At 41.1% G+C, this 26,820-nt stretch overlaps 1 protein-coding gene across 1 annotated transcript; it reads left to right on the forward strand.

The window, feature by feature from the left end:
* Positions 1–1,336: 1,336 nt before the first annotated feature.
* On the forward strand, positions 1,337–24,191 carry PGK1 (phosphoglycerate kinase 1). Its single transcript, NM_001099932.2, is given in 11 exon segments — positions 1,337–1,487; positions 7,663–7,713; positions 12,178–12,333; positions 12,450–12,594; positions 16,316–16,419; positions 17,313–17,432; positions 20,634–20,748; positions 21,356–21,535; positions 22,807–22,984; positions 23,259–23,357; positions 23,729–24,191. Coding segments are annotated over 11 exon segments (1,254 nt in total). The 5' UTR covers positions 1,337–1,422; the 3' UTR covers positions 23,770–24,191.
* The last annotated feature ends 2,629 nt before the right edge of the window (positions 24,192–26,820 follow it).

The raw sequence follows: 26,820 nt of genomic DNA on the forward strand, positions 1-26,820 counted from the left end.
GACCCACACCACAGCTCACCGCAACGCCAGATCTTTAACCCCCTGAGCCATGAAGGGAACTCCAGATTGTATGCATGTTTTGCTCTCCTTGCTGACACCCTTGGTTGCTATTCTATCTTATCCAAAAGGAATTGCTTTCTCGCTACTACAGCAACCCAAGTGTAGTGAAGTAGATGCTAAAAGCATGCAGAGTTGATCACTTGGAAGCCAGAAGGCCCGTCCGGGCCTCAAATGCAGACTAAGTTGGGAGTAACTCCATAGAGATTTCCCAAATACACACTGACAGGATTGAAAGAAAATTATTATCTTTTAACTGTGTCTCATTATCAGACAGACAAACTTGTGTCTTAATACCAATGCACTATGAATTATTTCCTGCATCTTACCTGGACCTTAAGTGCCATGTGGTAAATTTTTGTTTCTGACTCAAATTATTTCATTCTAGCCAATTCTGTAAGCATGTTGGACCCGAGTGCCTAGTTCCGAGTAATACTATGTTACAATACAGTTAAAGAGTATGGCTTCTACATCTTACTGCCCAAGTTTGAATTCACCATTTACAAGATCTGAAACCCTAAGCAAGTTACTAAACCTCTTTGTGCATCAGTTACTTCATCTGTAAAATGAGGATCACGAGTTTTGTGACATTAGTTAATATATGAAAAACGCTCTATATATTTCCCATCAGCATCGTATAGTAAACAATTACACTGCACTTTTTATTACAAAAACGGTGGGGGGGGGGAGCAGGGGAACCAAGGCCTTTCGCTACTTCTGAGAGTTCTCAATTATTAAAGGACATTTAGCAATCTTAGGGAAAATTCCATTTAGGGGAACCAGGAAACCAGAGAAGTCTTCCAAAACGAGGTGCCATTTACATCTATCCTGATAGGGCTGCGGGGAATTCCATGGGGTGCAGGGTGGCCCTTTCCTCCAGGCTGTCGTGGGTTTGCGCGGCGCTGCAGCTACTCCGGGCGCGGCCGTGGGGACCCGGGCGGCGGCCTTGGGCTTCAGACTCTCTCCAGGACCGCCCCGCCGCGCCACCCTGCTTCCTTTCCCTCCACCTGGAGGCTGGGAGGCACCTCCTCCCGCCTCAGGTCACGGAGGATCCCAGCGGCTCGCTGCGTGCTGGACGTGACAGAGGGCAGCGACACGTCCCACCAGTGCCCTCGCAGACAGACAGCACCTCGGAGCAATGGCAGCACTCAGGCGCCTTCAGGCAGCGTCCAATAGCGGTCTTCGTGAACCACGAGCCGGGCGCGGTGGCCAGGAAGGGGAGGGGCGAGGGGCGGGGCGGGGCGGGAGGAGGGACGGCGGGGCCAGCGGTGTGCTCGGCAGTTTCCACGCGTTCGGATTGCGAATTGGTTGTCGTTTCTGCGGCAGTCTCATCTCCCGGTCTCTCGCCGCCACTGAATTGCCAAGATGTCGCTTTCTAACAAGCTGACTCTGGACAAGCTGGACGTGAAGGGAAAGAGGGTCGTCATGAGGTAATCCTCGGGGTCCTGCCGCAGCCTCTCCGGGCAGGGCCGACTTGCTTCCTTCCCATAGTGGCCTTTCGTCCTTGTCTCGGCCCCACGGGTCCTAGCCCTACAGAGCCACCATTGTGGCTGAAGATTTGGCCAGGCTAAATGATTTCTAACCTGATTTCCCCCAGCCCAGAAAGCGAGCCACAGTTGCCTTTTGCGGGGGTGAATACACCCAGGAAGAGCTCAGATTGCAGGGACTTACTTTGCCCGCTGTTCTTATTTCTGAAAGGCTGTGGCCTCCAGTTCCCAGTTGGCGAAGTGTGATTTGATGCTTAGCCTGCAGATCCCTAAGGCCTCAGGGAAGGAACCTTGAAAGATCATTTGGTTAGTCGTCCCCCAGCCCCGCGCTTCCCAACCCCCGCCACCATCCCGGATAAATGAGAACGGCCCACACATTTCAAAGTCCTTGCACAAAAGGACATCTTTACCAGAGGATGTTGATTTCAATGTTTAGAATTTAGAACCCCCTAAAGCATTGGGGGGCGGTGAGAGGGTGAGGTGGGGGTGGGACTAACTGAAGGAGGCCTTGCAGGGCTTATATAACAGGCCTCTGCTGCCCTACCCTGTCTTTGGACTACAGGCCATGGGGTTTGCGTCAGGGTTGTGACACACTGAGTAGGGTGTGGCTGCTCATTTTTGCTGTTCTCCAACCTCATCCTCCTAGGTAGTTAGAAAAGCAGGATATTAAGTGGGGAAGGCTCCCCATGCACTTTTGGGTCTCTTACTCCACACGTGTAGATCTCTGGACACCTACTAGCATGGCTCCTCCCTTATTTGCCAAAACTACTAGTATGATGCTTTTACATTTCTCCTTTTTGTAACATGTACATTTGTGCATACCAGGAACAGAGTGTAGGAATTCAGATAGGTATGAACTGATGGACTTGACTGTTCATATACCTTGACAGGGTCCAAGGGTGGTGCTTTCAGGGGCTATAAGGACTTGCATTGATAGCGTTGTGCAGTCTTGTCCTTTTAGGGAAGTGGTTGATTGATGGGCGGGCATGTGAATGATGTGATCCAGCCCCTTTCCCAATTTGGGCCAGTTCAAGTGAGGGCAACTTTTGGATATTAACAGGCACAGAAAGTAGTAGGGGATCTCCTTTTACCTAAGGCTTAAACATATGAAGGCACTGTGAATTAATGAACTGTATGAACTCCCTAAAATTCCATGTAGCTCTCCTCTCCCCTCTAGTTTCCTTATGGCACTATTATTTTGCAAGTGGTCTTCTCTGCCTTGCTGTGGAAATAATCAGAACTCAATAGCTTATAGCCATGAAAAACACCCAGTGTCCACATTTTCCTAAATGATCTAGTCTTTTGCAATCTGGACGGAGTAGGAATCACAGCCATCCTAGTATTAGATAAGAGCCCTTCCTACTCCTCAGCTGCTCTTAAGGAAAGGGGATAGACTATGAAAAACAGGACAAGTGGACACTGGCATGCAACTAGATTTTAAGTTTTAATTATTTCCTCCCATCTCCACTGTGCCCAAGGCTGACCTTTTCAGATTCAGGCACCACCTGAAAGACAGAGTTGGGGCATCATGTTGGTCGCTTTCCTACAATTGCAGTCTTGGGCTTTATCTCCTTTCTTCCTATAGAAACTGGCTTGAGGAATTATCTGGGCCAGCTGGGAGTGAGACTAGAGGAGGTGCTTATCTTTTCTCCCTCTGGACCTAATATGAAATATGTTTCTGCCCAAGGGCTCAAAGTTTCATTTAACACAGATTAACCCTGAGCCTTGAAATGACTGGCTAGTTCTCTTTTGCTGATGGAAAATGACCTGTCCAAGGTCACTGAACTAACAAGTTTGTGGCAGAGCCAGGACTAGAATTTGGGTCTCCTTGGCTACCAACCAGATCCTCTAAATTCTTGGACATAGTGAACAAGGACAGGTTAAAGTAGACCTTTTGTCTGCTGAAGGTTGCTATCAATAATTTTCCCTTTAATCTGGATAAATTCTACTTATTTGGCCTGAGGACAGAAGGTTGCTTTTTTCCCTGATTAATAATGTAGCACTTGAACAGAGAGTCACATTGTAGGACTGCTTTTTTGGAAGAGTCTAGACAGCCATGCATTGTCAGCTCAAATTTCTTTTTGTTTCTGTCCCTTTATGTGGTGGTTGCTGGCAGTGTTCCAGCAGTGGGGCCTCCTGAGTAGTGGCTGCTTCACTTGCCTCCTCTCTTTGTCTTTCAAAAGGGAGCTCAGATGTTTGCTGAGTTTTAGGGCCCCTGCTTTGAATTGCCAAAAGAAATTGATTTGTGGAGGGAACTTTATTTTAGATTGCCAGAAATTTCTGACTGGATAATTACCAGGTTTTACCTCAGTTTTTTAGGACTCCATTTGACTTTATAGCCCTTAGAGTAAATTTCCTGCTTAATTTTGCGATGTCATTTCCTTTCTTCCTCTCATAGGTTGCCAGTCATACTCCTTTGCTGACTTGTGAAGCACTTCCCTTTTGCTTGCTCCCACTTCCCTGTTTTTTTATTTTTTTTTTAAAACCTCACAGTTTTTCTCTAACATGTTGTAACTTGTTATGCAACAGCCTTGGTGTAGTGGAAGAAGAAATGGGAAAAACTGAGCAGAAGAGAAAAAAAAAGTCTCTAAAAAGAGCCATAATACTCCAATTTTCCAGTCAGGGCAGTGAAGTGAGGGTGAGAATGGTTCCTTTAAGAGCTTTTAATGGAACTGGGCCTGGATTCCTGAGATTTCAGGGGATAGAGACTTGATATTCTTATTACAAATAAATTAATATTTTAAGGTTTATTTTGAAATTATTATGTATATCCATGGGAACTTGCAAAGATAGTATAGAGAGGTCCTGTGTTCACCCAGTTTCCCTCATTGGCTACATCTTACATAATTATAGTACAGTATCAAGAGTAGGAATTTGACACTGGAATAAAGTATATAGTTCTTTGCTATATCACATGTGTGGATTTGTGTAACTCCTACCACAGTCAAGATGCAAAACTAGTTTTGTTTGAACACCACCAAGCTCTCCCTCTCTCTATTCCTTTTGAGTCATGGCTTCTTTCCCCCCATTCCTAATCTTGGTTAACTACTAATCTGTCCTCCATTTGTAAAATTTTGTTATTTCAAAAATGTTATATAAGTGGACTCATACAGTATATGTCCTTTTGGTATGGGATTTTTTTTTTTTACCCAACATAATGCCCTTGAGATTTATCCATGTTGTTGGGTTTTGTATCAGTAGTTCATTCTTTGTATTGCTGAGTAGTAGTCTATGGTATGGATGTTCCATAGTTTAGCCTTTCACACACTGAAAGCCATCTGGGTTCCTTCCAGTTTGAGGCTATTTCAGATAAAGCTTCCGTGAATTTTGAACCATTGTGTACAAATCTCGGTATGGACATATGCTGTCATTTCTTTTGCATAAATACCTAGGAGTGGAATTTCTGGGTCATATGCTTAACCTTTTAAGGAATCCCCAGACCATTTTCCAAAGCAGCCACATCATTTTACATTCCTACCAGCAGTATCTGAGTGACCAGTTTCACTGTATCCTCACGAGCATTTGGTGTCATTATTTTTTATTTCAGCCATTCTGATTGGTATGCCTGAGGGTAAGCTTGGGATTGTTTAGGGGAAGTATAAAAGGAAAGTGTGCAGATCTTATGCAGAATAGAACAAGTGGAATATGTAGGCCAGAGCAGTTTCTGTGGTAGAGTCCTCAGAGGGGAAGCTCGAAGCTGAGCTGTTGTCAAGAGTCTAGGAGATGATGAGGAAGGTAATCTACAAGCAATGAGAAGAGAGTACAAGTCCAATTCTCATCAGTAAGCTGGGTCATGGAAGCTTGGATAGATAAGAAAAATTCTTGAATGTTTCCAAAGAATTTTCTCTCTTTAAGTGTTTGCTGGTAGGGAGCAGCACTGCAAGGGGGAGCTTGTGCTCAGACCCTTGCCATTAGCCTCTTTGAATGTGGGCCTCCTAGGAGGCTGCAGGGGGTTGGGGGGAAATGACCTGTGGTAATGGTATACTCTGTCCTCTTTGGAATGCACTTTAAGGCTGGCAAGGGCCTTGTTTAGGATATTTAAAGAAAATGCTTAGAGTCAGAATCAAGTAGCTTGAAATTGAGTGTATTTTTTTTCTTCAGAGGGATACTGCCTTTATTTTTTAAGATTTTAATTAAAATGTTGAATATAGAATTGCTCCCTTAACACCTTTGGAAAGGCTGCTCATCAGTGAGGAAGAGTAGACTACAGGCCTGGGGACATAGGAAATTGATAGTTTTCTTAGTAGGTCTAGGATTTTGTAATTGTCTGCCAAGCCTCAGCCTTAGGGAGGAAGGACTAGTGATGGAGCTTTACAATCAAACACGGCAGGAGTCTTCTTGACTAGGTCATACTTTCACTGTAGTTCCTTAGTGCATCCTGCTAGCTGTTTTTAGTAATGGTTGATCTGCCTTTTAGATCACAGAATCATATTTTGCAGAAGCATTTGCATGTATAATAACATCCACCACTTTTATGGCACTTAGAGTGTATCAGGTACTCTCCTAAGTACTTTGCAAATTGCTGACTCATTCTCACAATTACTGTGAAGTAGATATCACCACTCCCATTCTATAGATGAGAAAGAAATCACTTTAATTTTTTGTCTTTTTAGGTCCACACCTGCGGCATATGGAAGTTCCCAGGCTAGGGATAAAATCAGAGCTGTAGCTGTGGCCTACGCCACAGCCACGGCAATGTGAGATACGAGCCGTGTCTGCAACCTACACCACAGCTCCTGGCAATGCCGGATCCCCACCCACTGAGCAAAGCCGGGGATCAAATCCTCATGGATACTAGTTGGATTTGTTTACGCTGCTCCATGATGGGAACTCCCTCCTCTCGGGCTTTTTGAAAGAGGCTGTCTTATTTTTATTGTCTGTGTTTTGCTTAAAGAACACTGTGTGAACTTGGTCTTGGACATTGGCTTTCTTTCTGGTCTTGAGGCCCCAGGATCTCCCCAAAAAGAATGATATTCTCTTGGTGTTTTATTTTTCCAGTTAACATTTTCTTTTGAGTGATGTCTGCTTCATTAAGACCCAGAAATAATATCAAAGAAATCAGAATTGAGATGTGTTCCTTATAACCCCTCACCTCTCCAGCTGCCATTATTTTTAGATACTATCATGCTAGGCCCACATAGAAATCTTTTTATTTTTTTATTTTTTTAAATTTTTATATATTGTTTTTTTGCCTTTTCTAGGGCTGCTTCCTGTGGCATATAGAGGTTCCCAGGCTAGGGATCTAATTGGAGCTGTAGCCGCTGGCCTATGCCAGAGCCACAGCAACGCGGGATCCGAGCCACGTCTGCAACCTACACCACAGCTCACGGCAACACCGGATCCTTAACCCACTGAGCAAGGCCAGGGACCAAACCCGCAACCTCATGGTTCCTAGTCGGATTTGTTAACCACTGCGCCATGACGGGAACTCCTAGAAATCTTTTTAGATAGTACTGGTTTTATTTATTTGTTTATTTACCTTTTAGGTCCATACCTGCAGCATATGGAAGTTCCTTGGCTAGGGGTTGAGTGGGAGCTGCAGCTGCTGCCCTATGCCACAGCCACAGCAACATGGAATTTGAGCCACATCTTCGACCTATACTGCAGCTCATGGCAATGCCAGATCCTTAACCCACTGAATGAGGCCAGGGATCAAATCAGCATCCTCATGGACTAGTCGGTTTTGTAACCTGCTGAGCCACAACAGGAACTCCCTAGATAGAACTGGTTTTAGCTTCCCAGGTCTTCAGGGCTAGTTTCTGTGATTTAAGTTATTTTTTTCTTTTTTAAAATTTCTCTTTCGAAGTATAAGATACACACTTAAAAGGGCACAAGTTTAAGCTCAAAGAATTATTGTAAAAGGAACACCATGTCACCTAGGTCAAGAAAGAGAACATTACCAGAGCCTCCAGATCTCCCTCTGGTATCCTGTCCCAGTCACTACTCCTACCCCCTTCCCTGTGGCTAACCACTATCTTCTAATACTGCTGATTATTTTTAAGGTGACTTTTGAACTTCCAGTCTATTTAACTGGTTCACTAAATAGTGCCTCTCCTAATCTTTGAGGGAACAATAAAATGATCATGGCTTTTAAAGTGATACTTTGTTTCTTTTTCAGAGTGGACTTCAATGTTCCTATGAAGAACAACCAGATAACGAACAACCAGAGGTAATGACCTTGCTAAGGCTTGAACTAGGTTTAAGATGTTATGTGATTGTGGGTATATAGGATGAAATTATTTTCCGTTCCTACTGTAGAACCATGACAACTTAAGCTGCATGATTGTGGCTTTCAACCCGCCTAGCATCTGGTCTGCTTTCTTAGGAGAATTTAGAAATTGAAAAAAATCATCTTAAGAAAGCAACTTTTTCTCCCAGTTTTTTTCCCCATTTTTTTTTAAATTTGAGGAATTTGAGGGTATTCATTTTTAAAGAATATCAAGGTTTAAGGTTATTTGGCTTCCCCTGCAAAATAAAGAACTGTGCAAGAGAAGGATTTTTTCTTAATTTATTTTTTTATTATTATTTCTTTATTTTATTTTCCCACTGTACAGCAAGGGGATCAAGTTATCCTTACATGTATACATTACATTTTTTCCCCACCCTTTTTTCTGTTGCAGCATGAGTATCTAGACATAGTTCTCAATGCTACTCAGCAGGATCTCCTTGTAAATCTATTCTAAGTTGTGTCTCATAACCCCAAGCTCCCGATCCCTCCCACTCCCTCCCTCTCCCATCAGGCAGCCACAAGTCTTTTCTCCAAGTCCATGATTTTCTTTTCTGTGAACAAAGGTTCATTTGTGCCATATATTAGATTCCAGATATAAGTGATATCATATGGTATTTGTCTTTGTCTTTCTGACTCATTTCACTCAGTATGAGATTCTCTAGTTCCATCCATGTAGCTGAGGATTTTTTAAATGCTAATAATTATTAAGCTTACATGTAGCTTTACAAGCCCCTATTCTAGGTGGCCTTGATACAGTTTTTGAAGACTTCTGAAGTAATATTTTCAGTCAGTTTAGGCTGCTCCAAATGTCTTGGCTTCTAGATTCAGAAACAGAAATTTTAAGTGATGGTCTGCTCTCTTGGTTTTGACTTTATTGTAAAAGAAGAGTTTTATTTTAAATTTTAAGTGAAAGGTTTGAGCTGGAAAGGTACTTTCCAGTAATCTAGATCAGTGCTGTCTAATAAAACTCTAACATGAGCCACATATAATTTAAGATTTTCTAGTTGCCACATTAAAAAAGTAAAAAGAGGGAGTTCCCATTGTGGCTCAGTGGAAATGAGCCTGACTAGTATCCATGAGGATTCGGGTTTGATCCCTGGCCTCGTTCAGTGGGTTAAGGATCTGGCATTGCTGTGAGCTGTGGTGTATGTAGGTTGCAGATACAACTTGGATCCCACATTGCTGTTGCTGTGGCATAGGCCAGCAGCTGCAGCTCTGATTTGATCCCTAGCCTGGGAACTTCCACATGCTGCAGGTGCAGCCGTAAAAAGCAAAATAAATAAATAAATAGAAACAGGTGAACTTAATTTTAATAATAGCAATATTTTACTTAATCCAATACGCCCCAAGTAATCATTTCAAAATATAATCAATTAAAAAATTAACCAAAGGAATATTTAACTTTTTTGGTATTAACTATTTGAGATCCAGCATGTATTTTACACTTATAGTACATACTAATCTTAACTAACTACATTTCCAGTATTCAGGAGGTACCTGTGGCTAATGGCTACCATATTGGACAGTGCAGGTAAAGACCCAGAACATTTTCAGATATTGGCCTCAGAATAGAGCCTGGCTTTCTGCCACAGCACATCCCTGCTGCACCATAGTGGAAGGTCTTTGTATAAGGCAGCTCTGAGCCTTCTTGACTTTATTTTCTGTTGCACACAGAAAAGATTTGAAATATGCCTTTCAAGGACTTTTATGTATAAAAACCAGAGAAACAGATATGAGTAGATCTTTTAATTTTTAGAAATCCATGGAGTTGATTATCAAAATGAAGCATTAGAAAAAATAGAACTTGCCAGTAAGGGATAGTCCTGAAGATTAATTTGATTTCATTGGGCTAATGTTGTACCTGATGAAGCTTTCTTCTTTATTCGATATAAATGAGTTTTTATATCTGCCAAGTAGCATAAGCTCTTTTATTTTATTTTTTTAAATTTTTTATTACTCAAATGAATTTATCACATCTGTAGTTGTATAATGATCATAACAATCAGATTTCACAGGATTTCCATCCCACAGCCCAGGCACATCCCCCCACCCCAAAAACTGTCTCCTCTGGAGACCATAAGTTTTTCAATGTCTGTGAGTCAGCATCTGTTCTGCAAAGAAGTTCAGTCTGTCCCTTTTTCAGATTCCACATGTCAGTGAAAGCATTGGATGTTGGTGTCTCATTGTATGGCTGACTTCACTTAGCATGATAATTTCTAGGTCCATCCATGTTGCAAAAAATGCTGGTATTTCGTTCTTTTTAATGGCTGAGTCATATTCCATTGTGTATATGTACCATTTCTTCTGGATCCACTCCTCTGTCAATGGACATTTAGGTTGTTTCCATGCCTTGGCTATTGAAAAGAGTGCTGCAATGAACATCAGAGTACATGTGTCTTTGCAAGTCGTGGCTTTCTCTGGATAGATGCCCAGGAGTGGGATTGCTGGATCAAATGGTAGTTCTATGTTTAGTTTTCTGAGGAATCTCCATGCTGTTTTCCACAGTGGTTGCACCCATTTACAATCCCACCAACAGTGTACTAGTGTTCCTTTTTCTCCACACCCTCTCCAGCACTTATTGTTTGTAGACTTTTGGATGATGGCCATTCTGGCTGGTGTAAGGTGGTACCTCATCGTGGTTTTGATTTGCATTTCTCTAATGATGAGTGATGTTAAATATCTTTTCATGTGTTTTGTGGCCATCTGCATGTCTTCTTTGGAGAACTGTCTGTTTAGATCTTCTGCCCATTTTTTGATGGGGTTGTTTGTTTTTTTGGTATGGAGCTGCAGAAGGTGTTTATAAATTTTGGAGATGAATCCCGTGTCAGTTGATTCACTTGCAAAGATTTTCCTTCATTCTGTGGGTTGTCTTTTTGTGTTGTTTAGGGTTTCCTTTGCTGTGCAGAAACTTTGAAGTTTGATTAGGTCCCATTTGTTTATTTTTGTTTTTGTTGTCAATACTCTGATAGGTGGATCTGAGATGATGTTGCTGTCGTTTATGTCAGAGAGTGTATGGCCCATGTTTTCCTAGCATAAGCTCTTTTAGAAATATAACTTGGCCGAAATGTTACCTTATTAAAGAGACTTTCCCTGGCCACCCTATCTAAAATTGCCTCCACCACAATTTTCTTATCATCTTTCTCCTCCTACCTTGCTTTATTTTCTCCATAGCTCTTATCACCATCTGAAGTATATATTTGCTTATTGTTGATTATCTCTCCCTATGTTAGAATTACTTTTCTGAGAGCAGAGACTTAATATATAATTGAATTTGCAGAATCTGGTATAGTAGCTGCCACAAACGAAGGATTCAATAAATACTTCTTGAATAAATAAATGATTTTCTTCATTTTCAATTTTAATTTCTTAAAGACTGGCAAGAATTAAACGTTAGTTTGGGGTTTGTAAGAAAAATTCGAGATGTTAAAGGAAGTTCAGTAATTTTTAGGTTAAACTATAATTTAGTAAATGCGATATATTCTGTAAACCATATTCTATACAATGCATTTTTTTCCTACATAAAAAAGTGACTTAGGATCTGTAATGGGTACAGAAAAGTTACATATTTTTTCAGTTTTCCTCAGATTTCCTTTAATGTTTTCAAGATTTGGAGATTTTATATTTCTTCCACAGTCAAACACTTAGGGTATTTCAGGGGTCCCTAAGGTGACTCACATGTTTGGTGATTCACTAAGAAGGACTCATAGGATTAAGCATATAGTTCTCAACTGCTAAAGTTTATTACAATGAAAGCATACATGACAAGATCAGCAAGGGGAAAAGATACAGGCAGTCTGGAGAAGTCCATGTATGTGCTTCCTGTGCTGTCTCCCTCTCATGAGGGGACACACCAAGTGTGCTTCTTTCTTCAGCAGTGAAAAATGCAGTAATTGTGTGCAATGTTTCTGTCCAGAGAAGCCCTTTAGAGTCTCAGACCCCAGGATTTTTACTGGGAGCTGATCATGTAGGTACCCTCTACCCAGCAACTTCCAAAATTCCAGACTCTTAGAGGGAAGCAGGTGTTCAGCATAAATCACCTTGTTTGTACAAACAAGAAGCAGTCAATGGCTCTTGTCAGAGAGCTTAGGGACCACTTCAGAAGCCAAGTCTCAGACATTAGCTAAGAGCCAACCTTCTAAAGATAGCATGCTTGCTATATTAGCTTTTTTCTGCACAAGGGGCAAAACATGATGAGATTCTACAATCCTAGGAAGAGGGTTGGCATCCTAATTAACTTCCTCCCCTGTACATGAACCTGAGGACCACCACTGAGTTGCTGACACTAGATTTGAAGGAATTTGGAGAAGAAAAGGGGCTTTATATATTATGAGGCCATGAATAAAATAGTTCCCACTAATTCTCAGGAGTAACCATGTTCTACTTGCTGTCTCTTTTTGGTTGCAGGATCAAGGCTGCCATCCCAAGCATCAAATTCTGCCTAGACAACGGAGCCAAGTCAGTTGTTCTTATGAGCCACCTAGGCCGGCCTGATGGTATCCCTATGCCTGACAAGTACTCCTTGGAGCCAGTTGCTGTAGAACTCAAATCTCTGCTGGGCAAGTAAGTTTCAGGCTCTGGTGCTGGTGAGTTATGTGGCAGGAGGTGTCATCAAGCATGTTGTTACTAGTTCTTAACTTTCAGACTGTTCAAGTGTTTCCATCTTGTGCTCTCACCAGGGATGTTTTGTTCTTGAAGGACTGCGTGGGCCCAGAAGTGGAGAAAGCTTGTGCTGACCCAGCTGCTGGTTCTGTCATCCTGTTGGAGAACCTTCGCTTTCATGTGGAGGAAGAAGGGAAGGGAAAAGATGCTTCTGGGAGCAAGGTAGGACCAGTGATTTTGACATTACCGGGGGTGAGGAGGGCTGAGTCTATAAGAGACTGTGATTGAAGAGTAGAGGAAGCTTATGTTTATTTTGACAACTTTTTATTGAAGTACAACATATATATAAAAATGCACAAATGCACAGCTTGATGGATTATCACAAAGCAAACAGACCTGTGTAACTATCACCTAGGTCAAGAAATAGGATATTGCTAGTATCCCAGAAAACCTCCTCGTCATGCTCAAGTGGTTTTGAAATACTTTGGGAAAATGTGTGAATAATTTGGGTATAAGTGAACATGCTGCTTCTAATAGTCCCTTTGTTAGACACTTGGCCCATGACACATGAGGATTTTTTTCTCAAATAGTGTGTGATAATACCCTGTCAAAGGGTAGGCTGTGATTCCCAAGTACTGAGAGCAGACATTCACAGGTGGTTGTGGGAGTGAGTGTCCATGTACCAGGTGTTCCTGGTTTTAGATTTTTTTTTTTGTTTGTCAAGCCTGGGACAGCTTTTCTTTTCTTTTCTTTTGGCCACACCCATGGCATGTGGAACCAGGGCCAGAGATTGAACCTGTTGCACAGCTGCAACCCAAGCCAGGCAGTAAGAATGCCAGATCCTTAGGCTACTGTGCCACAAGGGAACTCCTGGAACAGTTTTTTTCTGAGCAACAGGCTCTAGGGTGTTATGGAAGGACAATCTGTATTCTTATTTAGAAGGGGAATTAACTTAAAGCTTGAGCTTGGTACTTTTAAGACAGTAAATTAAATTTGTTATCATTGGACTCTTATAAAAGAATTATGTGAGCAGAGAAAGTACTTTATTAATTCAAGTGGAAAGGGACTGTTTGGGATATTTGTAGTTGGGTAACGATGGTTGTGATGATATTGCCTTGGATTGAAGGCATTTTTCTTAAAGTGTAAATCATCTTTCTTTGAATTTCTCCTTAAGATAAGGAAGTACAGGAGTTCCCTGGTGGCTCAATGGGTTAAGGATCCAGCATTGTCACTGCTGTGGCTGGGGTTGGATCACTGGCCTGGGAATATGCATGCTGCAGGCATGGCCAAAAAAAAAAAAAAGATAAGGAAGTACAAGTACCATCATATTTTCAGAAAAAAAACCAAAGTCTCAGAAAGGCAATCATTTGACTAAAGTTAGAGGCAAGAGGTAGTCGTACCATTGCTTGGTTCCATATATATATATGGCTCAATCTATTAGACCAGCAAACTTTCTGTAAAGGGCCAGACAGTAAATATTTTAGGCTTTGTGGGCTGTACAGTCAGTCACAACCTTATATGGTCTCTTGTTGGAACTATTCAACTTTGCTGTTATTGTGCAAAAGCAACCATAGGAAAAAAAAATGTAAAGGCACCCGTAGATAACCCACAAAACAGATTATTGTGACCTGAAAACTAGAATTCAAATATCAAATGATAAAGCTAGCTCTTTTAAGATGATTTGGAATTTGCCTATTGGTAGAAGGGAAGCTGAAAGCACCCTTTAAGTAATTTCCACTCTTAAGGTCTTTAGTGTCTTGGGGAACAAGATGCTCTGAAGGCTAATGTCTCAATGATTTGTACTTCTGACATTTCTTAAGGTCAATGGAGTGCTTGCTTTCACGTGGTTTCTTTTCTTAGCACTGCAGCCTCTGGCCTTGCCACAGTAGTAAGAGTCAAATGTTGACCTAAAATTTGGTGCCCTTTTAGATTGAAACTCAAGCTAGAGCTTAGAAATGGCAGGAGAGGCGTTTCTGTTGTGGCCCAGCAGTAACGAACCCGCCTAAATTCTATGAGGATGCAGGTTCGATCCCTGGCCTTGCTCAGTGGGTTAAGGATCCAGCCATGAGCTGCAGTGTAGGTCACAGACAACAGCTCAGATCTGGCGTTGCTATGGCTCTGGCATAGGCCAGCAGCTATAGCTCTGATTTGACTCCTAGCCTGGGAACTTAAATGTATCATTGGTGCAGCCCTAAAAAGAAAAAAAAAAGAAGTGGCAGGAGACAACTGGCAAATTGAGGCAAAACCTTTTATTCAGGAAGTGATGAATCAACTGTGCTAGTCTATGTCTTTTTTAGTTAGTTAACTTTACATTTAGTGTCCATGTCTTTTCATGCTTGAAATTTCAAGAGCCAGCCATAAGTTCAAAGTGAATTTGTTTCATTTTTTTATCTTTTTAGGGCTGCACCTGCGGCATATGGAGGTTCCCAGGCTAGGGGTTCCAATCTGAGCTGTAGCTACCAGCCTACACCACAGCCACAGCAACGCCAGATCCGAGCCACGTCTGCAACCTACACCACAGCTCACGGCAACACTGGATCCTTAATCCACTGAGCGAGGCCAGGGATCGAACCTGCAACCTCATAGTTCCTAGTCAGATTTGTTCCCACTGTGCCATGACGGGAACTCCTCAAAGTGAATTTAAAAACAAGGTTGAGGTCATAAAATTTTTCATTTTTCCAGTGTGCCTGCCTTGGTCTTTTAGGAGTATTTTCTTTCTTCTAGTTATGGTTAATCAAAAATGAGAAATGGCTTCTGATTATTATTAATTTCTAGGGCACCTTTTTCATGAAGAGCTTTCAATTTGCCTCATTTTTGCTCAAACAATTCTTTTTTTTTTTTTTTTATTTTTTTTTATTTTTATTTTTTGGTGGTGGGTGCTGCGCCTGCAGACATGTAGAAGTTCCTAGGCCAGGGATTGAATCTGAGGTGCAGCAGTGATAGTGCTGAATCCTTAACCACTAGGTCACCAGGGAACTCCCTCAAACAGTTCTTAAATGGACGGGTTAGCTTCCCTTTGTAATAGGTGGAATAATTTCAAGGACAGAGAGCAGCTTATCAAAGGTTACAAAGTAAATTAGTGTCAGACCTGGGCCTAGAGCCCAGGCTTTCTGCTATTTGGTCAGTGTTTTGATTACTACACAAACCATCTTGCAGTCACCAGTAGCAGATGATATTCCATTCTAAAGAGATTGTGGGGGCTCTACAGTCTTTGGTTTTAGCTTTAGTGCCCCTGCATTTTTTGGATCATTAGAGAAAAGTCCCTGTTTTTTGTGGTAGCCTTCTTTGCCTCAGTACGTTGGAGAATGGGAGTGGATGGTGACTAAAATGAACATCTGCTCTTCTCTGCCATGTCCCCCTTATCTGGCTTCCTGTGCATCTTTGCTTCATTTCCTACTGGAGACTGTTCATCCTGCCATCCTGCTTTCTTTCCCCTTTTGGAATGGGGGAACCCCTGGATACTGAGCTGACATTAAAAGCCCTATGTTTTGATATTACTTTTTGTTACTCTCTTTTGTAGAAGTAATGTTTCTTGTTTTCTCAGATACCTTACTTCAGGGAAGGCTATATAAATAACCTCCTTTTGATATTATATAAATGAGTCAAGATAAGGACAGAGAAGGATAATTCAAATTTTGTCCTAGGAGTGGGGGAGAGGCCAGTGGGATGTGATTAGAGGTTAAGTAATGGTTCAGTAATCTTAGGTTTGCAATTTGAGGGAAGGTGAAAGAGAGCAGAAACATGCAGAAATGACCAAAAGACTTGGAATATTTGGAGGAAAGAACATATCCTGTTGCTAGTTGTAAAAATTGCTGTCCTATAAACTGAGGGTCTTTAGAGATTGTTCGAGAGGACTCGGTATGAAATGCTTTTACAGTTGTCTTTGGAGCTTTCACCATTTCCTGTGGTTTTTTTTTTTCCTTTTATTTTTTTTCTCCTTCAGGTTAAAGCTGATCCAGCCAAAATAGAAGCCTTCCGAGCTTCACTTTCCAAGCTAGGGGATGTCTATGTCAATGATGCTTTTGGTACTGCTCACCGAGCTCACAGGTACTAAAAGTTTTTTGTTTAGTGTCAAGCTAGCTGGGAGCATTATTTTTCTATTTACTAGAGAAGCTCAAGCTCTGGTTTTTGGATATTTCTGTATTATACTGTGATCTTTTTGGCTTCTATCTCTAAGTGGAGCTAGAAATTAGACTGTGGTTCATGTTGCATATCCCTGATTTAAAGAGGAAATAAAAGTAAAAAATGTTGAGAATTATGGAACTTCAGTAAAATGTGGCTCTTTCTCACTTTAGGTATTTCATGGAGAGCTCTCCCTTTGTGAGTGCTGTGGAAACAGAATCTTAGGCTATCAGTAGGAAGTAGATTGACGAATCCATTCCTCTTGTCATCACCTGGCTGATTATTTATTGTGATTAAAACCTTGGCCTGAAAGCTGTTAATTGGGTATTTTAAATTCTACTTAAAGTCATTGCTTTTCTTTTCTTTTTTGTTTTTTTTGGGGGCCCCACCCATGGCATATGGAAGTTCCCAGGCTAAGGGGTTGAATTAGAGGTGTAGCTGCTGGCCTACACCATAGCCACAACGCTAGCAATGCCAGATCTGCGACCTACACCACAGCTCATGGCAACACCGGATTCTTAACCCACTGAGCAAGGCCAGGGATCCAGCCTGTGTCCTCATGGATGCTAGTCAGATTCGTTTCTGCTGAGCTACGATGGGAATTCCAAGTCATTGCTTTTCATTTGTTCCCCTTGACCCTGCATTGTTAGTCAGAAAACCTTATCTTGTACCTAAGTGTTTTTGTTGTAGTTTGGGCATCAAAACCATGGTGTCTTGGAATCTCAAAAGTGAAAGTATTTCAGTGATAAGGAAATGGCTTCTATAATTGGAAGAATTGCTAGGGACTGACTAAAATTTGAGTTTCTGTTCATTTCTAGCTCCATGGTGGGAGTAAATCTGCCAAAGAAGGCTGGAGGTTTTTTGATGAAGAAGGAGCTGAACTACTTTGCCAAGGCCTTGGAGAGCCCAGAGCGACCCTTCCTGGCCATCCTGGGCGGGTATGGAGAACTACAAGATCATGCTTTAAGTAGTGTGTTTGCCTGGTAGTAGGCTGAAACTTGGGTGGTTTATTGTCAGATAGCATGATCAAACAGGATGACTGAGGAGAATTTAATAAAGGGACTATCTGCAAAGCTGTGGGTAGGGTTTAAGGAAACCCAAAAGCAACAGTACAGTAATGTGGGGTCATTACTCCAGTCATCAGAGGGCGGAGAGGGTCCTGTGATAGGAACTGTAGCCTTTGGTCAAGGGATATAGGGTTGGTCATGTAGCAGGGAAAGAGCCAGTGTCTTACTTGTATACCCCCTCCTACCTCCAATGGGCTACAACCCAGCCGGACATCAGAGGGTAAAGGACTTGATAATAGTCCTTGAAGGTCAGCTTCTTGCAACAGAGAATAGGGCTGGGAAGGATAGAAAATGGTTCTGGAGGGAAAAATGGGAAAGATCCACCATTGCTCATCTAACAATTTTTGAAGCACCTGAGCCTTTCACATACTTACTATCTGGCAAGGAAAAACTATGAAAACCTCATTTGGAACTCATTTCTCCAGATCACATGCCTTTTTATATTTTCTCCTGTGGGGAAGGTACCATGTGGGTAATGATATGCTACTGGCTTAGCTAAAAATAGAAATTTCAGAAGTATAGGTCAAGAGCCTAGGAATAAACATTTTAGGTGATAAATTAGGGACAGGGACCTGGGACTGTTTGGATAAGATCTTGACACTTGGCATGGCTATCTAGATAGCAGCCTCTTTAGGGCTGGATGCTCCTGACCTTCACAAACAGGGTTTTTTTTTTCCATGGGACTGAACACACTCAGCATTTCCCTATGAAAGCTGACTCTGGAGTTGGGTGTCAATTTCAGATAGCATAGTTGCTCTCCAGGCTTCATGAGCCCAGTTTCAGGGTCCTAAAAATAGTTAAGGTGGATACAAGTTATCTGTGTCCTGGAAGCATTGCCCCTCTTGTACACTGAGTTATAAAGGTCAGACTCTAATCTTTGCTTTTCTGGAAATTAGGATTTGAGTTTTGTTCTCTAACCTTCCTTAGACCTGGAATATGGGAGTGAGTGCCACCTAGTGGTTATGATCAAGTTGGACTCTGCCTAAAATAGCTGTTTTGGGGAAGTTGTGGAGGTTTTTTTTCTCTACCTTTCTTACACTGTAGTTTCCTTAGAACATTAACAGTTTAGGGGAAGATTTTACATTTTATTATTTTTTTAATTTTTTGTTTTTTTGCTTTTTTAGGGCCACACTCGTGGCATATGGAGGTTCCCAGGCTAGAGGTCCAATCGGAGCTACAGCTGATGGCCTATACCAGAGCCACAGCAACGCAGGATCTGAGCTGCATTTTCGACCTACACCACAGCTCATGGCAACGCCAGATCCTTAACCCACTGAGCAAGGCCAGGGATCGAACCCGCATCCTCATGGATACTAGTTGGATTTGTTTCTGCTGCGCCACAATGGGAACTCCAAGATTTTACATTTTATTAAAAAATTATTGTGGAAACACACAAACATTTAAGAGAATAGTATAATTAAACCCCCAGGTATCTATCACCTTGCTCTAATAATTATTGGCATTTTTGCCAGTCCTGCTTCATTTATCTTTTAATACTTTTTTTTTTAATCAGGAGTATTTGAAAGGAAGCCTTAGATACCAATTTCATTTCTTTTTTTTTTTTGTTTGTTTGACCACGTCTATGGCATATGGAAGTTCCTGGGTCAGGGTTTGAACTTGTAACATAGTAGCTACCGAAGCCACTGCAGTGACAATGCTAGATCCTTAATTCATTGCACCATAAAAGAACTCTTATCATTTCTAATACTTCTGTATGCATCTCATAACAGATGAGATTTATTTTAAATAACCACTGTGTTATACCTAACAAAATTTTTTAACAACTTTGCTACTATCATTTAATACCCAGTTTATATTCAGAAATTCTCCATCATTTCTGAAATGCCTTTTTACATTTGGTTTGTTTGAATAAAGGTCCAAATAAAGTCCATGCATTACATTTGTTTTTCAAATATCTTTTATTCTATAATAGTTCTCTCTTCCTTATTATTTTCATTCCATTGATTTGTTGAAGAAGCAGGGCATTTGATCTGTAGAATATCCCACATTCTTTAGAAGACATTGAGTCTCTTTTCTTCCCCTTTCTCTCTCTCTCTGTGTGTGTGTGTGTAAAACAGTTAATCCATTCTTAACCTTGGTGGTGATGAATCTTTACAAGTGAGATAGCAATAGTTTGTCATCCATTCTGCCATATCACTATTGTTTTAAGCCTCCATTTCACAAATCCTTACATTGGACCTCTCAGAGTAGGTATCATCTTGTTTGTTGAATGAAGAGGAAATAGGCCCAAGGTGATTTGTTTATTTGAGAGATTTAGCTATATGAGTATTTGTGGAAGGCAAGCTGTTATTTATGTGAAGGACTTTTTGCGTTTCAAGTGAATTTGTTTTTCATTAGATTTTTTTTCTCTCACAGGGAGATGAAAGGAACATGTGTTTATTATCTTATTTCCTTTTACTAGAATATAAGCTCCAAAGGAGTAGGGATCTTTGCTTTTGCCCACTAATGTTCCTGAGAGCCCTAGAATAGTGCTTGGCACAGAGTAGATAATCGATGTTTTGAATCAAGTAGTCCAATAGAATAATCAATGCTATAAAGCAAATTTCCCAGCAACTGAGCATGGACCTAAGAGTGTGATTATCTCTGTTTTTCCTCAGTATATATTTGTTTGGTATATAACTAATCTCTGCTCTAGGGTTAGGACAGTTCTCAGTGAGCTCATGGATCCTACAATTAGTAATATTTCTCATGTACAATTAGCAATCTTGACCCTCTGACTTTTGGGGGGAGAAGGGGCAAAATAGATCTATTTGGAACTTTTGATTTCTTTAGATGATTGTAGTTCTTCTAAGCCCTTCTTGGCCAAGAGCCATACTTTAAAAGCATCTCTTAGCAATGGATTGGCTTTTTGAGTTGGAGAAACATAGGACAAACTTAGCCAATACTTTTTTCACTTTGTGGGACATTGATTTGGAGAAACATAGGACAAACTTAGCCAATACTTTTTTTACTTTGTGGGACATTTCTCTGTTCCTGTGCCTTTATATTAGATCTCAGGCTTATCACTTCCTTAGTCCATTGTTTGGTGATGATTTTTGCTTTCCCTTCCAGAGCTAAAGTTGCAGACAAGATCCAGCTAATCAATAATATGCTGGACAAAGTCAATGAGATGATTATTGGTGGTGGAATGGCCTTTACCTTCCTTAAGGTGCTCAACAACATGGAGGTAGGAAACCAATGCCAAGTGGATGTGAAATAGCTCTCCATGAGAAATAGCAAGTTATATAGATTTAAAAAGAAAATTAGCTTCTGATATGAGTGCTAAAAACTTCCATTTTTATTTATTTTGCAAGTTGTTTTTCTTTTGTCATTGAATTGTTCCTTTATATTGTGTTGTATTTTGTTCCTATCTGCTTTGTGAAGTAATTACGTTCTTTTTTTTTTTTTTTTTGTCTTTTTTTGTCCTTTGTTGTTGTTGTTGCTATTTCTTGGGCAGCTCCTGCGGCATATGGAGGTTCCCAGGCTAGGGGTTGAATCGGAGCTGTAGCCGCCGGCCTACGCCAGAGCCACAGCAACGCGGGATCCGAGCCGCGTCTGCAACCTACACCACAGCTCACGGCAACGCCGGGTCGTTAACCCACTGAGCAAGGGCAGGGACCGAACCCGCAACCTCATGGTTCCTAGTCGGATTCATTAACCACTGCGCCACGACGGGAACTCCATTCTTTTTTTTTTTTTTTTTTTTTTTTTTGTCTTTTGTTGTCTTTTGTTGTTGTTGGTAATTACGTTCTTAGTATAGAGCTGATCTTCATCATCTTGGCTCCTTTGTATAGATTGGCACTTCTCTTTTTGATGAAGAGGGATCCAAGATCGTCAAAGATCTGATGTCCAAAGCTGAGAAGAATGGTGTGAAGATTACTTTGCCTGTTGACTTTGTCACTGCTGACAAGTTTGATGAGAATGCCAAGATTGGCCAAGCCACTGTGGCCTCTGGTATACCTGCTGGGTGGATGGTGAGTCAGTTGGATAGTTGGTTGTATGAGTAAACAGATACATTTTGGTATCATGCATTCAACTAACAAACATGAATTTAAAAAAAATCTCTAAAGATTTATGTTAGAAGGGCTTCAAATGTTGCATTGAGACCCTCTTTTGGGGCGAATCCATGGGGGAAAAGCAGTGGTATCACATTGATGCTAAGACTCTTTATCAGTAATGTGGGGACAAAAGTGTTTTTTTGTTTCTTCATCTAATTTAAGTACTTAACTATGTGCTGGGGACAGTTCTATGTACTTTCATGGTTTGGGCTATTCTGGATTATGTTGCTACCTAGAAATCTGTATAAATTTTTTTCTTATATGAAAATATTAAGATAATACAAGTATACTTACTATAGGGAGGGAAAAATTTATGTGTGTATTAAAAACTTAGTTGACTGTAGTGTTCTCCATATATTATCATTTTAATAGCTGTACAGAATTGTTAATGTTGACATAATAGTTTGCTTGGTTGCTTTCCTTTTGTTAGGCACGTGCATTTAGTTTTCGGTTTCTTTAAATGTAGTTTCAAAAACAGCAGCATCAGCATCATTTTGAAACTCATTAAAAAATGCAAATTCCTGTCTGCCCCCCTTCACTTGCTGAAGCAGAAGCTTTGGGGGTAGAGCCCAGAAATTTGTGCTCAAACAAGCCATGCTGGTGATTCTGATGCACACCAAGTTTTGAGAACCACTGATCTTGCTCAGTATTTTTCAACCTTGGCACTATTGACATAGTAGTTTTTGTTGCATTGTAGAATGTTTAATCCATCCTTGGTCACTAGGTGCCAGTAGCACCCCCATCACTAAGTCATGAAAACCAAAACTCCAGACATTGCCATATGTCCCCTGGGGAGGGACAGAATTCACCCTAGTTTAGTTCTTTATAATCATAAAATAGTGTGGCTAAGAATGTATACATGTATGTGTAACGGGGTCACCATGCTATACAGTAGAAAATTGATAGAACACTGTAAACCAGCTATAATGAAAAAAGATAAAAATCATTCTATATATATGTATATATATATAGAATGTTTTTATCACATAACTTTTGAGGTTTTCCCTTAGACTTGATCTTCCATAAAGGATATGAACATGTTTATAATTTTAAAGACTGAAGGATATCTTTTGCTTCTTAGAAGATGCTGATGTTCAGCCTTGAGTTCTGGTCTTGGTTAGAGGTATGGTATTTACTCCTCTAGCTTTTCTTGGTAACTCATCCTCTCATTTAACTCTGCCCCTTAGGGCTTGGACTGTGGTCCTGAGAGCAGCAAGAAGTATAGTGAGGCTGTTGCTCGGGCTAAGCAGATTGTATGGAATGGACCTGTGGGCGTATTTGAATGGGAAGCTTTTGCCCAAGGAACCAAAGCCCTCATGGATGAGGTGGTGAAAGCCACTTCCAGGGGCTGCATCACCATCATAGGTAAGGGGTCCTATACAAAGCCAGGGCCAATAGGAGTTGGCAGAGTTCTGATCATAGGAAAGTAGACAGAAAATGGTTAACTTTTCCTAGGTTTCTTGGAGCCAGATCAATCTTGTGAGTTAAATGGGTATATAATTCATGGAGGAACCTCTAAATGAGATGGAGTTGGGGGGCTATCAGCAACCTTTTGGACTTCAGAGCACACCAACTTATAATTTTGATGCCAATCTTCTTTTCTCTCCTTTCCCCTTTATACTTGGCTTTCATTCAACAGGTGGTGGAGACACTGCTACCTGCTGTGCCAAATGGAACACGGAGGATAAAGTCAGCCATGTGAGCACTGGGGGTGGTGCCAGTTTAGAGCTCCTGGAAGGTGAGATTCTTTAATATTTTTTGGCTTATTTGGGGGAAGGATAGTGTTTATGCAGTGTGAGATGGATAGAATGGAGTGGAGATAGTGGGTAGTTGTCATTAGCAGTCATTATTAGCTGGGCAGTATAAATGTAGGAACTTCAAATAAAGCTCCTGGCTTCCATTTGAGGTGGGGAGGGCCAGATGGGAAAACTAATTCTCAAAGAGCTTATGCTCTAGTAGACCTGGGACCCAAAATATAAAAAGTTACCCAATTCCTGGCCATGTATCCTAGAGATGAGCTCGTATGTTACTGGGAAGATAGAAAAGGACAGGTCTAGCTTAGTGGATCTTATAGTAATGCTGACTTTGTGTGTGTTCTCTCAAAAACAGGTAAAGTCCTTCCTGGGGTGGATGCTCTCAGTAATGTTTAGTACTTTCCTGCCTTTTGGTTCCTGTGCACAGCCTCTAAGTCAACTTAGCGCTTTCTGCATCTCCACTTGGCATTAGCTATTATCTTCCCCCATGTCAAGATTCAGCAAGTAGCCAAGAGATGTAGCACCAGGAACCCTTAAACCATTGCACAGCATCTCAGCTCATCTTTACTGCACCCTGGATTTGCCTATATTCCTCAAGATCCCATTTGAATTTACTAGTGTCTAAACCATTGTGCATTTAGAGTGCATATATTTATGCCTGTGTTAGCCTAGTTCTTTCTGAAGTAGCTTATTTTGATTAGCTTTTTCATTGTTTCACCACTCAACATGGAAACAAGATGAAATTCCAATTGTAGGGAGAGAGGGAGATGAAGTTGGTGATCTATTAAATAAATAATAAATATCTATTGAAACTGGGATTTTTTTCCTGTCATATTTTGTTAGGGTGAGAAAAGAATCTTGAGGAAGGGATCAGATCATCTATATTTCTGAATACAAGAAATGGGACAGCAGCAGTGGGGAGGGAGAGGGCTTAGATAAATGTCTACTCTTTTATTGCAGTCCTACTAATTTATGGCAGACATTGTGATAGGTGCTTTTTAAAAAACAGTATTTTTATCCATTTATGCAAGACCATAATTTAAAAAGTCAAAGCTTGTAACAAAAAAATAGGCCTTAGCTCATTCCTCCCATTTGTGATTCCCACTCACTCCCCAGAAGTAACTGCTTTCTCTCTTAGTTTTTTCTGGCATTCACCTCCATGTTTCTAAGTAACATGCTTATAGTGTTAACTTCTTGATTTCTTAAAAAAAAAAAAAAAAGATACAGGAGTTCCGTTCTGGCTCAGTGGTAACAAACCTGACTAATATCCACGAGGATGTGGGTTCGATACCTGGCCTTGTTCAGTGGGTTAAGCATCTGGTGTTGCCATGATCTGTGGTGTAGATCACAGATAAGGCTCGGATCCTGCATTGCTGTGGCTGTGGTGTAGGCTGGCAGCTGCAACTCTGATTCGACCACTAGCCTGGGAACTTCCATATGCTACAGGTTTGGCCCTAAAAGGCAAAAAGCAGTATGTATATATATTGCTTTTTAGGGTGTTCCCTTGTGGTGAAGCAGTTTAAGGATTATCACTGAGGTGGCTTGGTTTGCTGCTGTGGTATGGGTTTAGTCCCTGGCCTGGGAACTTCCACATGATACAGGTGCAGCCAAAAAAAAAGATAACTATCAATTTCTTTTGAGAAGATTTAGTTCTTTCACAGCCTCTGTTCCATACATACTTCCCCCTCTTTCTCCCAATGTAGTTTTGTCATAATTCTAGATTAGATCAAGGGTCTATGTTATGATTATAAATACTATTCACAGCTGAGTTACATCATATGCCATGATTATATTTACTTACGTACCTTTTTATTTTATTTGGCATTAATAATAGTTTTAAAAAATGGTTTCTTTTTTAATATATACCTATCATTGATTCGTTCCCAACATATTCAAACAGGACAGTTGGTTCCTGCTCTAGTTTGTCCTGGCTGGTCCTCTAGGTTGGATGGACAGCTATTGCCCTGGGGCTTCCTTTTTCCAGAGTAAATCCCTCTGGGGTAACTCTTGGGGATTCCTTTAGCCTCCTGTTTTGGGCCTTCCCTTTCCTGGATCTCTCTTCCCCTTCTTTCTTGGTTTACTCTCCTTTTTGTGAAACAAGACTCCACCAGCTCCCTGAGAAATCGCGTGCTTAGGAAGCAAAATTTTTATATGTCTTAAAATGTCTTTCTTCAGTCCTTACACTTACCTGTTTGGTTGTATGTAGAATTTCAGCCTACATATTAGTTTATCGGACTTAAAATTTGATTGTCATTGCTGAAAATCTAATAACATCCTACCCTTGATCTTAGCCAAAAGGCCAAAGAGATTCCAATGACATTCTGATTCTTTTTTTGTCCTTGTAATTTTCCTTCCTTTCTCTTTCCTGCCATTTTAATGGGGTTTTAGGAGTGAGCAGAGGTAGATGTGCAATTTCAAAATGCTGCATTTAACTAGAATTTTTCTGCTGAGCATTTTATATACTAGATTATGTATTTCACTTTTATGGATAAAGAAATAGTTAAAGGATCTCAGAACTAGTAAATGACAGCAGGGATTCCAAGTCCAGGTTTATCTGACTCCAAAGGCTGGTGCTTTTTCATTGTGCCACAATCCCTGAAATGATTCTTCTAGACTAGGATTCTTTTGTTTAACTTGGGAGAGAAGAGTAAAAATTTTGGTGACTATTTTAAACAAAATAGAAATTTAAAAGCTTCATTTTTTTCCCCTAAAAATTCTTTTTTTTTTTGTCTTTGTGCTATTTCCTGGGCTGCTCCCACGGCATATGGAGGTTCACAGGCTAGGGGTCGAATCGGAGCTGTAGCCACCAGCCTACGCCAGAGCCACAGCAACGCGGGATCCGAGCCGCGTCTTCGACCTACACCACAGCTCACGGCAACGCCAGATCGTTAACCCACTGAGCAAGGGCAGGGACCGAACCCGCAACCTCATGGCTCCTAGTCAGATTCGTTAACCACTGCGCCACGACGGGACCTCCTCATTTATATTTTAATACTGTCCCTATAGCTGTAGTTAATTTTAAAATACACCATGTCAGAGTTCCCACTTTGTGCAGTGGGTTAAGAATCTGACTGCAAGTGGCTCAGGTCACTGAGGAAGTATGGGTTCGATCCTGGCCTGGTACAGTGGGTTAAAGGATCGGATGTTGTTGCCATAGCTACAGCTGTGGTGTAGGTCCCAGCTGTGGCTTAGATTGAATCCTTGGCCTGAGAACTTCCGTATGCTACAGGTGTGGCCTTAAAAGAAATACACCATGTTTCTGCACACCACTAATGGTACACTATACCCTGGCTTTTGCTTCTTAGGGCCACATATGGAACTTCCCAGGCTAGGGATCAGACTGGAGCTGCAGCTGCTGGCCTACACCACAGCCACAGCAATGCCAGATCCTTAACCCACAGGGTGAGGCCAGGGATCAAACCCACATCCTAATGGATAATAGTTGGG

This window comes from Sus scrofa, chromosome X (assembly GCF_054392235.1).
Source record: "Sus scrofa isolate SSC_HxYL_T2T_F1_AM1 chromosome X, Sscrofa_HxYL_maternal_Yorkshire_Landrace_v2.0, whole genome shotgun sequence".
In the NCBI taxonomy this organism is placed as follows: domain Eukaryota; kingdom Metazoa; phylum Chordata; class Mammalia; order Artiodactyla; family Suidae; genus Sus; species Sus scrofa.